Raw genomic sequence first — 13,335 nt, forward strand, 5'->3', positions numbered from 1 at the left:
TGCCTTGATGCCTGTAACAATTTGTTCTGAAATAAATGTAGAAAAAAGAAAGAGGAAGAAGCAACGTGTAGGGACATCTTCCCTGACAGGCAGCTTTAATGACCAATAAACACATTAGGCTCGTTCGACATGAACGGCGCCCTGCGAAGGAAGCAGACGACGGCAGGAGGCGGCAGCAAGGGGATAAGAATGAGGGGGACATCTGACAACGATGTGGGTGAAGTCAGTCGAAAATGATGTCACAGACGTCATTGCGCCAATTTAGCATTTATTAGATATCTGTAATGTATTTCTGACTAGTCAAAACTGCAATTAAAGATATCTACAGTTGAATATCAAAAAAGGCAAATAAGATATCTTTAAAAAAAAAAAAGAAAAATGTGGCCAATTAAACATATCTGTAATTGGAATTGTGACTATTCATAATGTAATTAAAGATATCTTATGTGTGTTTCCTCCTCTCTGTTCTCCTCTGCAGGTATCCTCGGCCTTGGAGCTGTAGCCTGTATGTAGCCTCTATCTCCAGAGTTCAGTTACTGGCCCTGCCAACCTGCCCAATGTTTTTGCTGATTGTTGTTGTGTTTGTTTGTTTGTTTGTTTGTTTGTTTGTTTGTTTGTTTGTTTGTTTGTTTATTGCCTGCTCTGCTTGAGGCAGATGCCCACCGACCCTGAACTTGGTTCTGCTGGAGGTTTCTTCCTCTAAAGGGAGTTTTTCCTCTCCACTGTTGCCTAAAGCTTGCTCAAATAGTATTGTTGGGTTTTTATAATTTTCTATACAGTTATATTAAATATATATATTTAAGGTCGTAAACCTTAAACACTGTAAAGAGCCTTCAGATGACTTCTGTTGTGATTTGGTGCTATACAAATAAAGCTGAATTGAATTGAATCTCTGTAATTCACTTTATGATTAGGCAAAACTGAATTGTAGATCTTCAACTAGTTTCCCAATTCAAATCAATTAACCATTGATAGATATCTTTAAGTGAAATTGTGACTATTTAAAATGTAGTGTCGATATCTTAAAATATCACTCTTACTGGTCAGATATCGTGAATTCTAATTTTGCCTACTCGCATTATAATTTCAACTAGTCAAATTGCTATTTTAGATATCTTAAACATGATAATGGATATTCAGTTTAAAACTCTTAAATGTTAAAACGGCCTGTCATAGCTTTCCAGGCGGAGGCGTAGTCTCGACAGAGCCTCTATTCTGACGTCATCTCCAAGTTGCTTACGTGGAAGCAGAAAGTGTACTTCCTCCGGTCTTCCGGGGTCGAGTTCCGGCAGCAACTGGAGTAGTTTTGGAGTTACGATGGCGGACAATCCTGCGTTGTCTCTTAGTATCTCGGAGATTAAGAAACCGACGGTTCTTTTCGAGCGCTACAACACGGAGGAGATCCGTCGGATCGAACGCAAAGCTCGGGGGGAGATCGAGCAGAAGAAGGAGGAGCTGAGGCAGATGGTCGGGGAGCGCTACCGGGACCTGATAGACGCCGCCGACACCATCGGAGAGATGAAGCAGTGCTCGGAGAGCGTCGTCCAGTCTATCCACGACATGCAACATTATTGCCACAGGCTGAAACAAGGCACAGCTACTGCGAGTGGCTGCAGACAGGAGGTAAAGCTGATAAAGACAGTGTTAGAGGGTTCAACCCCCCCGTACATACCATATTACTACTGAATATACCCAGTGTTTCCTCTCACATTTGACACTTCAGATGTGAAATTCATTCACATCTGTGTGTGTTCATTTGTCTACACACACTCAAACATTTCATTACCTGGAAAGTGTCTTAAAGCCCCTTTTGTCCACTACAAATATTTAATTTAACTGTCATTTTGTTGTAGAACAAAGTGCAGTGGCAGGAGAAGTTCTACATCATGGCCTCCCAGATAAAACTCCTTCTGGAAATCCCAGAGCGCATCTGGAGCGCCATGGAGGCCTCTCAGTACCTCCAGGCCACCCAGCTCTATCTGCTGTGCTGCCACCTGCATACTTTGCTTCAGCTGGATGCCACTGCAGGTGGCCAGTATAGTCCCGTCCTGGCCCGCTTTCCCATCCTGGTCCGACAGGTAGCCATCACCGGACACTTCAGGTGCTGGATGTTTTCTTATTTGTGTTTTTTGGGGAGGCATTTTGTTATAAAGTGAAATTCCTTGTTTGGATTAAGGTAAAAGCCTCAGTACTCAGACTCCATTATTAAAAGACAGTCAAGTCACACGTTTGTAAGCAGCCCATCTTCCTGCAGGTCTACAATTCTGTTGGACAGCAAGTCTCTGCTGCAGGGCCGGGCAGTGTCAGACCAGGCCATTGCTGAAGCTCTTGTGGCTACCATGTTGCTGGAGGGCAGCTCACCACGCCAAGCCCTAGCTGACTTCCTGTTGGCTCGCAAAGCCTCTGTCCATCAGCTACTCAACCAGCCACAGCATGGTATTATATGTCCTGTCAACATGTAAATGTTTTTTCCCTTTAAAATTGTTAAAGCATTTTGTAAACATGTTTATTTTTATCCAGGTGCAGGGATCAAGGCCCAGGTGTGCAGCCTGGTGGAACTTCTAGTCACCACTCTGTTTCAGGCTTATGCTGTCTTCTACCTACCACCAGAGGGAGGACTTAGGCTAGGAGAGGGAGCCCTGACTTGTGGCTTGCTCTTCTCAATCCTTGAGACTGTTACTTCTACTACTCCTGCAGGTAAACTGTATTTATAGAAGAAGGATTTATGATATAACACAGCGCAGCAAACGGTTCTAAGTGATCTTTTTATTTTCATTAATTATATTTTTTAAACTTTAATAAGTCCAGCCTAAGTAACTTTATTGCCCTGATGGCAGCATGTACAGTAAACCATTATACACCACCACATCAATGGCACCTATATGCTTGTCACCTATGATGTGCACCCCCATCTGTTTTTCCTTAAAACACAGAAAGACATAGGCCACCCGATTTTAGCTTTAAATAGTCATAAATGCAAACAGAAAATTCTAACTCAGGCTCAAGAGCCATTCACAAAATGAAATAAAATATACAGTCAAAGTAAATTTACTGATATTTCTCCTCCACAGCCAAAGGCCAGATGGTGATGCAGGAAGAGAAAAGTATAGGCAGATGGTTCAAATACCTTCCTCCTTCCATCATCGAGTTCCAGCCTGCCCTTCGCACCTTGGCTCAGCCAATTCAGAGAGAGCAGCTCAGGGACACCCTGCAGCAGTGGATCAATACGTAAGGCACTGGTCATTTTCTCCTTACCTTATTTTGTTGTAGATATTTTTTAATACACACCTTTTAAAATTTAGTGCTTGTTCTTTGCTTTGCCAACATTTTTTGATGTAAATACCCAGATTTGCTTATTGGCTGCTTTTCTTTCATTCTGCAAACCAACTAATCCCAAATGCAAACTGTAGTCCAAACATTTATGACTTGATTTTGGCAAAACATTAGTGATCTTTGAATCCAAGCTTCAGACTATTATTGCAAAAAGATTTTGATAAACAGATGAGTATATTGAAAAATGTTTTGCATCTGCAGTGCACAATCATCTCTTTAGACCTTAGGAACCAGTTATGTAGCTGATGTGTTGTGCAAAAAAAGGGTGCACACACTCTGCACACATGACCTGATGTGTGTAGAACAAATTGATGTTGGAGTTCTGCTCTATAATCAGCATTCTGCTATTTGTCAAAATTACTTGAAGGCCTCCCAGGTCTTCTGCAGCACTTCCTGACGGTCTGCTGTACTGGCTGGGCAGTGTTTTTATCAAGCTTCTACCACACCAGCTTAATAGAGTTCAGATCTGGTAATTGAGCTAGCCAAGCCATCAAGAGAAACTATTTCAACAGATCCTTTCTTCTCCACATGCATTGTCTTTCTGCAAAATTAAGTTGTCAGTCATTGCCATTGTGAATGGCATTACTCTTCAGTATGCTGCATGCTAATTGAGGATGTCTTGAACGCGATGCATCTATCGTCTTTTTATAAGCTATACCTTTGGGCTCTGAACTTTTTTTTTTTTATTTCATTTGAATCCGAAAACCTTAAACTTGAACTTATCAGTCTACAATAGTGAGATATTTTAACACCTGGGATGGCATGCATGATCAATTTAAGACCACCCATACTTCATCTCATCTTGGAAGTTTTAAGCAGTTTACCTGCTGATTAAGTTGAACGTAACATGTTTAATATGTTTTTATATAAATTTTACATTTAAATGTAAAACTCCTATAATGTCTTGGCATTTGAAAACTTTGTCTTGTGTGTGTGCATGTGTGAGTGTGTATTATTGAATCACTTGAATAACTAGTTTTAAGATGTTTTCTTGGCTTGATTCAGTCATGATGATTCTCTAGAGATAGTTATTCAATGCCTTTGCAATGTCTCCTCTATTCTCAGCTGTAAAGAGGACATCTGCCATGGTGTTGGCAGCCTTCTGGTCTATGTCAAGAGCCTCAAAGGGCTGGCAGCCATCAGAGATGCTGTGTGGGACCTCCTGTCCACTGACTCCATCAGTCAACATTGGAGCACTGTGTGCCAGCGACTGCTGGAGCGTCCTTTGGTTGTCTGGGATGACTTTTTGCAGCAGCTTTTCCTTCAGCGTGTGCAGGTGGGTTCTCTTCCATATTCATCTAAATAGTCTTTTCTTGAATTTAAATGTCATTGTGCAGTATTCTACTACTTTAGTGATTATTTTCTTCTTTCATATTCCCCAAGGCAATCACCAAAGAGGAAACTGAAGCCATCTCTACAAATTCTGTCCAGCTTTTCACTTCAGCTGTTAAGGATCTGCAGGGCCAGTCTATCAATTCTTCTTTGAGTACTAACTCTGGTTCCAGCCATGGTGCCCAATATGAAGTAGATGTTGCCTCCTTCTTGTGGTCAGAGTCTCCAGGGGACTTGCTGAGTGATGCAGGGTGGGTCACTGTTACCCAGCAAGGGCATCAGCAGCAGAGGAGTGGCCTGACAATGAAGGCACGGGCCCTAACACCTTATGTTCAGAATTTCTGCTCTTCCATGGATGCAAAGCTGAAGACCAGGCTGGATGACCTCCAGCACTACCTTCCCTTCCAAGATGCAGGTAGGCACAGTTAAAATTTAACCCAGTACAATATTCAGACAAACTTCAGGTTCGCATGTCGGTTGTCCTACCTAACCTAGTCTCCAGGAGGTGGCCAAGTGAACAGTGAGGCCAGGTGATACAGGTGTACACCAGCTGGTTGGACGGCCTGGTCTCAAGGTTGTGAAATTTTTGTTTGTGAATACAATCCTGAAACAGCTATTGGCTTGGGTAGTGTGGAAATTCCTCTAATTTAATTTGAGAGTTGCCAGTTTATCAAGCAATTGAATTCATCAAACTGAATTAGCTGATCAATGGAATTGACCTTTTTGGGTTGATACATGCAGCATGGAGAGGAGACATTGTCAGTGTTCTCTGACCTAGGTTTTACAAAATGGCTGCTCTTATACTGTTTCCAAAAAGAGGTCCCACCCTTTCCTTGAAACTGTCAAACAGGAAAACAGATAGCATTCACAACCCTTATTCCTGGTTTTCAAAACAATTTATCAGGCCATGAACCCCTTTATCCTGCTTTTCCTGTACGTCCTGCAATTATTCATCTGGCCAATATATCAACAAATCCTCCAGGGGTTGGTCTGTCCTGGCTCTCCTTCATTTACATACTACCCCTTGGTTACATTTTTATAAATATCATATTCATTTTCACTGTTACGTGGGTTACACTCTCTCCCTCTCTCCTTCATCCCTCACTGACTGCCTCTTTGAAATAAAATCTTGACTCGCATGCGACTCAAATGGTATGGCTTGACCACTGCAACTCACTTCTGTTTGGTCTTCCCCAAAAACCCTTCGCAAGCCGCAACTTGTAAAGAATTGTGCAGCACGCATTCTCACACAAGCTCTATCAACCTGTGACATTACATTCTGCAGCAACTCCATTGGCCTCCCATTACATATTGCATTTACTACCTGTTATTCACTTTTTAGGCCATTTGCAACTTTACCACCCTCTTTTCTACATTCTATTTATTGTAATTATGCTATTTTGCTTTTATCTGTACAGTGACTTTGAGCATCATGAAAGACTCCCATAAATATAGTGTGTTGTCGTTGTTGTTGTTGTTGTTGTTGTTGTTGTTGTTGTTGTTACTGTTACTACTACACTCATTTGAATACAGGCCCATGGATTTTCCTTCTCCACACTACCACATAAACATTAACCCTATGATTTTTTGTAATATATATAATTTCCCACAGTGGACCTGCTATAAGCAAATGCTACAGTGGGTGTTGTATTTATATTTGTTGTTTTTGGTAACAAATCTTATATTCTGTGCTTTTCAGGGTCTGATTCCACAGTCTCTAGAACTGCTGAGAGCTTGTCAGCATCATCATATAACCGCTTTATGGACTCCCCGGCAGTAGAAGAGGCTTTACGTGAAGGCTGCCTGGGCTGTATTCGCTACATTCTGTCCTCCATCCGCTCTGAACTGCTTGCAGTCTCACCAGACCCAAGCCCCACTCACCTCAGTTCAGTCCTTTTCATGGCACGGCTCTGCCAGTCCATAAGTGAACTCTGCCCCAACCTGAAGCATTGCATCTTAGGAAAACAGAGTAGGTCTCTGACCTTGGCCAAAGGGACCCCTAGGCAGAGCAGGAAAGTGGGAAAAGACAAGGCCACAGTTGTGGTCAGCACTGCCCAGGCCAAGTGGGCAGGTCTGAAGGAGGAGCTTCTCAACTGCAGCATGAAGGCATACCACATCTGGAGCTCTGCCCTCTCCAAAGTCAGACATTGTCACAAATTTAAATTTGGATCTGTGAAATTTTACTTGCTACAATATACAGTATAAAGTGTAGAAATCTGATTGGTAGAGACAACAAAAGAATTATATGTTGCATATGTTGTAGCATTTAAAGATGATAGTTCATTATTTTGCTTGCTTTTTATATAGTATACAGGTGCTGGTCATATATTTAGAATATCATCAAAAAGTTGATTTATTTCACTAATTCTGTTCAAAAAGTGAAACTTGTATAATGTAAACATTTATTACACAGACTCATATATTTCAAGGGCTTATTTCTTTTAATTTTGATGATTAGAACTGACAATGAAAACCCCAAATTCAGTATTTCAGAAAATTTGAATATTACTTAAGATCAATACAAAGAGGATTTTTCCACACTCTAGTCAGCCAATTAACTCAAAACACCTGCAAAGGCCTTTAAATGGTCTCTCAGTCTAGTTCTGTAGGCAACACAATCATGGGGAAGACTGTTGAGTGTACAAGCAATAGGGATAACCACACCCTGGAGAGCAGCTTCCTGCTGCTGACTAACTTTAGGGAGATGCAGATTTTATTTTCCAACAGGACTTGGCACCTGCACACAGTGCCAACTCTACCAGTACCTAGTTTAAGGACCATGGTATTCCTGTTCTTAACTGGCCAGCAAACTCGCCTGACCTTAACCCCGTAGGAAGGCTATGAGATATTGTGAAGAGGAAGATGTGATATGCCAGACCCAACAATGCAGAAGAGCTGAAGGCCACTATCAGAGCAACCTGGGCTGTGCCACAGACCTTCTTTGTATTGGTCTTAAGTGATATTCTAATTTTCTGAGATACTGAATTTGGATTTTTCATTAGTTTTCAGTTCTAATCATCAAATAAAAAAAATAAAATAAACACTTGAAATATATGAGTCTGTGTGTAATGCATGAATATATTATACAAGTTTCACTTTTTGAACAGAATTAGTGAAATAAATCAACTTTTTGATGATATTCTAATAATATGACCAAAACCTGTATATAAAAACTTTCTTCTATTTTTGCCATTGTAATCAAATACTACTATGTGAAGCATTTAACAGCTAATGACACGAGAATGACACAAACACGACTCCAAATATTAGTGTTCCAGTGCCCACAAGTAGCAAAATATATCTATGAATCCAGCTTTTAATCATGTCGTTAGACCTGCCTACTTACATTATATTGTGTTGTAACAGGTACTGCTGGATAAGTTTGGCACAGCGCTGCACGCTGATTGTGGTGGTGCCATCCTAAAAACAGCAACAAACTGGGGGGATCTGGAGATTCAAGAAGAGGCTGAGTCGGGGAGCAGTGTCACATCCAAAATTCGTCTTCCAGTCCAGGTCAGCCACTCAGCATGACCTTTAACACAGATCAGATCCACAAAGGGCCGCATTCACGAAGTGTTCTTAAAAATACATTTCTTCTTAAAACCCGCATAGGAAGTTTTAATGAACTTACCATAGTTTTCTTATTTGAGATTTGTTTTCCATAGAACAAAATCTATGCACACTTATGCACATTTGAATGCTGATATATTTGTGCAAAAATGTTATGGCAATTTTGTTAATTTTGCAGTTGCATAATATTATATTATATAAATCAAAATCATATTTTCTATCTTATTTTTTCCATTGTTTTACAAAGCATTATGATCTTTTGAAATTAATAAACGTAGCATAGAATATACATGGAATATCATTTATGGAAAGTGATGTGTCTCCACCACCAGCATTGCATCCTGACCCACTCCTGGCACTTTTTTTTGTGTGCTGTGCTCTGCTCTGTCATCTTCACTCATCACTCTCACACTCTGAATGAGGCCCAATAATTTCTGATGCTATTTAGATCTGATGTAAAATTTTGTGTCTTCTGCAGCCGTCTTGGTTTGTCCAGTCACTACTGTTCAGGCTGTGTGTGGAGGTGAACAAGGTGGGAGGCCATACCCTGCCTCGGCCCACCTTGTTGGAGCTGCTGCAAGCCTGTCTGTCTCAGGTCCTACACCACTACCATAGCCTCTTACAGCAGGTGGGCAGCAGGATAACTGGCTGACACATACACACACACCCACACAGAGCTTTGAACTGAGGATAATCAGTTGTTTGATATGATGCACTAACCTTAACCATCACAACTCGATGCTTAACCTGCCTCATGTGTCAATCCAATTTCACCCTAAAACCACAAGTTAAAAGTTACATTTTTTACAGCTCATTGAAGGGTTGTGAGAACCAGCCTAAATGTCCAGACAGACACACGCTTGTTTCCATTGCTTTAGAGGACCTTCATTACCTTCAGGTCCCCTAATAACTATTAATTTAATTATTAGTTTAACTTAAATGATAACTATTTGCCCAATTCTCACCCTTACTCTAACCTGAACTTACCCACAGCTTAAATTTTATGTCAGCTATGTCAGTTTTATTATGCTGAATACAGAATTAAGAGTAAAGTGAGGAATGAGCATTGAAAGGTAAGAATGATAGGCATACTGGAGTATTTGTTATTATTTGTTGTTATTCCATTTAGTCTTTACTAGAGTTAGTCCAGTATCAGATACTCATCCTGAGGATAGCAGGGGATTTAGCCTATAATTAGCAAATAGTAGTGTATCAGACTTTTTTATTCGGCTCTTTAGATTTCTTATTTTTACTCGTACTAAAGTTGCACTTGCTCGTTAACATCTCCTGCGGCAGGTTTTTTCAGTTATCAGTCATCAATGACCATTAAATCCATCAGTAACTCACTGTTAAAATGCTTTCTATATCTGATGTCTCTATGGAGCTACAGAGCTACATGCTACATCTTTGCCTTTCATCCAATTTATCCTAAAGGCCACTCCAGTCCACTCAGTCACCAGACTTTAATACAGCTGTACATCTTTTCACCTGCAGAAGAGGAAACCTCAGGAGTGGGTAGAGTGATCGGGGGAAAGAAGAAAAAGAGTGGGAGAATAACATCATAGTAACTAGTTAGGAAAACAGTAGGAAACAGAGAAGAAATGTCTTAATATCATTTCATGAATTTCAGTGCTTTGTTTTTTTCTGTCCTTTGATTGTCTAGGAGAGTGTTTTCCCCATGACTCAGAACAGAGCCTTGCAGTTGTTGTTTGACCTTCGTTATCTCAGCAGCACACTTGGCAACAGAGTGGAGGAGGGGAAGAGTTTCCGTTCCCATCAAGACACAAGGTATGAATTCTCATCACATATAGACATAAACAAGTATCAATCAGGGAAAACCTGCTGCAAGGGGCCTGAAAATCTAGGCCCAAGTGCCATACACACACAGGTCGATGTGTTAACCCCAATAATTTTAAAGTACATAGTTTGTGTGAACATTATGTTGTCAAGCTGACATCTTTTTCTGTTAGCCTGGACGCATTCTTGCAAACCTCAAAACTCAAGAATAATGCATTGTACAAACATAGTTACTCCATAGGTACATTGCAACTTTCAGCAAATGTGGATTTTGTTTATATAAATTCCTTCCAAATTTCTTTTGGAAGGAAAATCAAGGAAGGCTTAATTTTCTTGATTTCCCTATTTTAGAGCTGCGAAGAGCACATCAGTTTTGACTCACTTTTTTATAAAACATAAACCTGATTTGTGATGATATGAAGTTCCAGACCATTAAGGTTTGTTGCTTTAGTATTGCATGTTGTTCACTGTACCATTAAAAAGCTCTGTTAATTACATTTTCCCGTGTCTTTCAGATTCCACGAGTTATGTGATTGGCTGGAGAGTTTTATTGACCCTTTTGATTTAGATGTGTTCACACCTCTGCTAAACACCAATCTCAACTGCCTTTCCCAGAGGACCTCGGTATTTTCAGTTTCTTAACATTAAAAACGCACATAAAACAAAAACACATTTTAATTTGATAAACATGAATATCACTACACTTACTTTCATTCACATTAGATACTTTTTTAGTGTAACACAGAGTAATTGCATATAAGAGAAGGTCCCTTGTTACTTTGTTAATTGGGTCGAATGACATTCCATATCAGGTTCTGCTGGGATTGCTGATGGGCTCAGAGAAGCAGTTTGCCTCACATAGCAGTGGCGTCAACTGCCAGGAACCTCACAACATTCTTCCACTGGCTAGCAACCAGATCAGGTTAGTATGATCTTATACATTCTTACACATTCACTAAGTTGGACCAAGGACTATGTTGGTCCTCTACACTCTTCTTATTGTGTGCAAGGAATATTAGTTTGTCCACATTCTCTGGTGACAGTTTGTCAAGGTTGTGTTTTGATTCTTTGTTAAAGAACATCACATTATTTAACAAAGACATCAAATCAAATAGGTGAAATCTACTTACTCCTACAGCCATCAGACATGTAAGCTTACTGATTAAATATCACAATAATGCATATGACTTGGTTAACAATTTAATTTGAGCAAGCACTAGGCAAAATTTTAACAGAAAAATCCCCAGCAGAACCGCAAGTGGACCTGCCCTCTGACAGTGAAGTGCTCTGCAGGGATTATGATACTGTAAGGTTCTTAAGATATGCTGGAGCTTGTTTATTAAGTGCTTTATATGTGAAGAGAAGGATTTTAAATTCAATTCTAGATTTTTCAGGAAGCCAGTGGTGTGAAGTTAATGTAGGAGAAAGCATTTTAATATTGAATGTTGGCGTATATTATAAATAATTATATATTCTTCTTTTTCTTAATCACATATAAATGAGAATATTTCTGGGGAAAACTGTGTCTTAACCTAAACCTAATGGCTATGATTGACTCTCTTGTACAGATTCGGTTTGCTGCCTCTCAGCATGTCGAATGCACGGAAATCCAAGCCAGTCTCCAGATGTTCTGATGCTCCTAACCAACTTGTGAGTAACCTATAACCCATACTGAGTATGTTGGAATGTTGGTATTAATTTGGTTTTCATTTCTGAGTTTTATTGTTTTGTTCCACCTGGGTTAAATATTGTCTGTCATACTCTGTATCTTCCCAGTAATTTTGAATCTTAAAAAACCCAGACAAGTTCATCATAGGATCATTACAGTGCCACCCTTGGTGGCAACAACTTCAATTAAGCTTTTGCTTGATGTGGAGGAAATTTGGCCCATCCTCAGTGGAAGGTCATGCAACATCATCTTAATCCAATTTAAATCCAGACTTTGACTAGGTCACTCCTAATTTACCATTTTTTAAGTGCTTAAGAGGTGGCCTAAATGCCAGGCGTCATGTCTGTGAAAACCAGGCATAGCTCGCCACATAGATAATACCACTCCTACAGCGGAGCATGGTGGTGGTAGCACCACGGTGTGAAGATGTTTTATAGCAGCAGCAACTAGGAGACTAGTCAGGATCGAGGGAAATATGAATGTGCCAATGTACAGGGATGTTTGCACATAAACTTCTTTCATGTTGTCATTATTGGGTACTGTTGGTAGATTTATTCCATTTTGTTAAGCTGTAACTTAACAAAATGTTTAATACATTTTAGTGCCCTTGAGATCACAAAATTAAAAAACGTACTGGCAGGTCTTTATCTTTATACATGGAAAAAATCTAATTTACTTTGTCTTTAAATATACTGCAGGATTTTCCCTTTCCTCACAGACTTGAGCTTATTTAGTAGCAATGCTCTCTGTGCTGCCACTGCTGGCAGAAAAAAACACAAGTTAAACTGTAATCCACATGTACTGTATTAATGTAAGTATCATTATTTAATGACATGCAATTACCACCCCCAGGACGGTGGTAATTGGGATGTTGGTTATGGATCATTGTGTTGTCATCATTTACATTAACATGCCAAAAAGAAAATTTTCCAAATCTCAGAAAACCTAATGCTTTCTTCTACATCCATCAGGCATCTTCGTCATCCATAGCAGACCGCGAGGACAGTTTCCAGCCAGGCAGCCTTTTCAGACAACTCGCTGATCAGGAAGAAGACATGGCAACTCCCTCTATATTTAAACTCAGCTGGCTTTCTGGCATGGCCAAATAACCCATTATTGCTCAAGACTTTATATTTGCCTTGCTTTTGCATAAACTATGTCAAATAAATATATGTCTGGAATATATATATTCCTAATAATAATAATGCTTATGTCTTTTAATTGACTTGATTAATTTATATAAGTGAGATTAAACACAGGCTCTTCTTTGGAAATGTGTCAGATGTCAATCAGTCCTCCCATGTACTCCATTCTTGTTTGATGTTTTCCTTATTGTAGATGTGTCAACAAAAATGTTAGCATGTGCCAGAGATTTCTCTAAGTCTTTAGCTGACACTCTAGGATTCTTCTTTACCTCATTCAGCATTCTGCGCTGTGCTCTTGCAGTCATCTTTACAGGACGACCACGCCTAGGGAGAGTAGCAACAGTGCTGCAACAGTAAACCCAAGACTGGTGTGTGTTTTTAAAGGGCAGGACAGCTTTCAGCAACACATTCAATATCATCACACTGATTGGACTCAAGGTTGGCTCACTCCTGGCTCCAATTAGCTCTTGGAGAAGTCATTCGGCTAGG

General features: G+C 40.0%; 1 protein-coding gene across 1 annotated transcript; it reads left to right on the forward strand.

The window, feature by feature from the left end:
• Positions 1-1,252: 1,252 nt before the first annotated feature.
• cog1 (component of oligomeric golgi complex 1) lies at positions 1,253-12,970 on the forward strand. The gene is made up of 15 exons (XM_026354832.1): positions 1,253-1,623; positions 1,854-2,101; positions 2,255-2,436; positions 2,521-2,697; positions 3,072-3,228; positions 4,399-4,609; positions 4,717-5,080; positions 6,365-6,804; positions 8,032-8,178; positions 8,714-8,863; positions 9,899-10,023; positions 10,548-10,656; positions 10,845-10,954; positions 11,601-11,682; positions 12,673-12,970. The coding sequence occupies exons 1-15, from the start codon at positions 1,318-1,320 to the stop codon at positions 12,808-12,810; spliced, it is 2,946 nt and encodes a 981-aa protein (XP_026210617.1). The 5' UTR covers positions 1,253-1,317; the 3' UTR covers positions 12,811-12,970.
• The last annotated feature ends 365 nt before the right edge of the window (positions 12,971-13,335 follow it).

This window comes from Anabas testudineus, chromosome 8 (assembly GCF_900324465.2).
Source record: "Anabas testudineus chromosome 8, fAnaTes1.2, whole genome shotgun sequence".
In the NCBI taxonomy this organism is placed as follows: domain Eukaryota; kingdom Metazoa; phylum Chordata; class Actinopteri; order Anabantiformes; family Anabantidae; genus Anabas; species Anabas testudineus.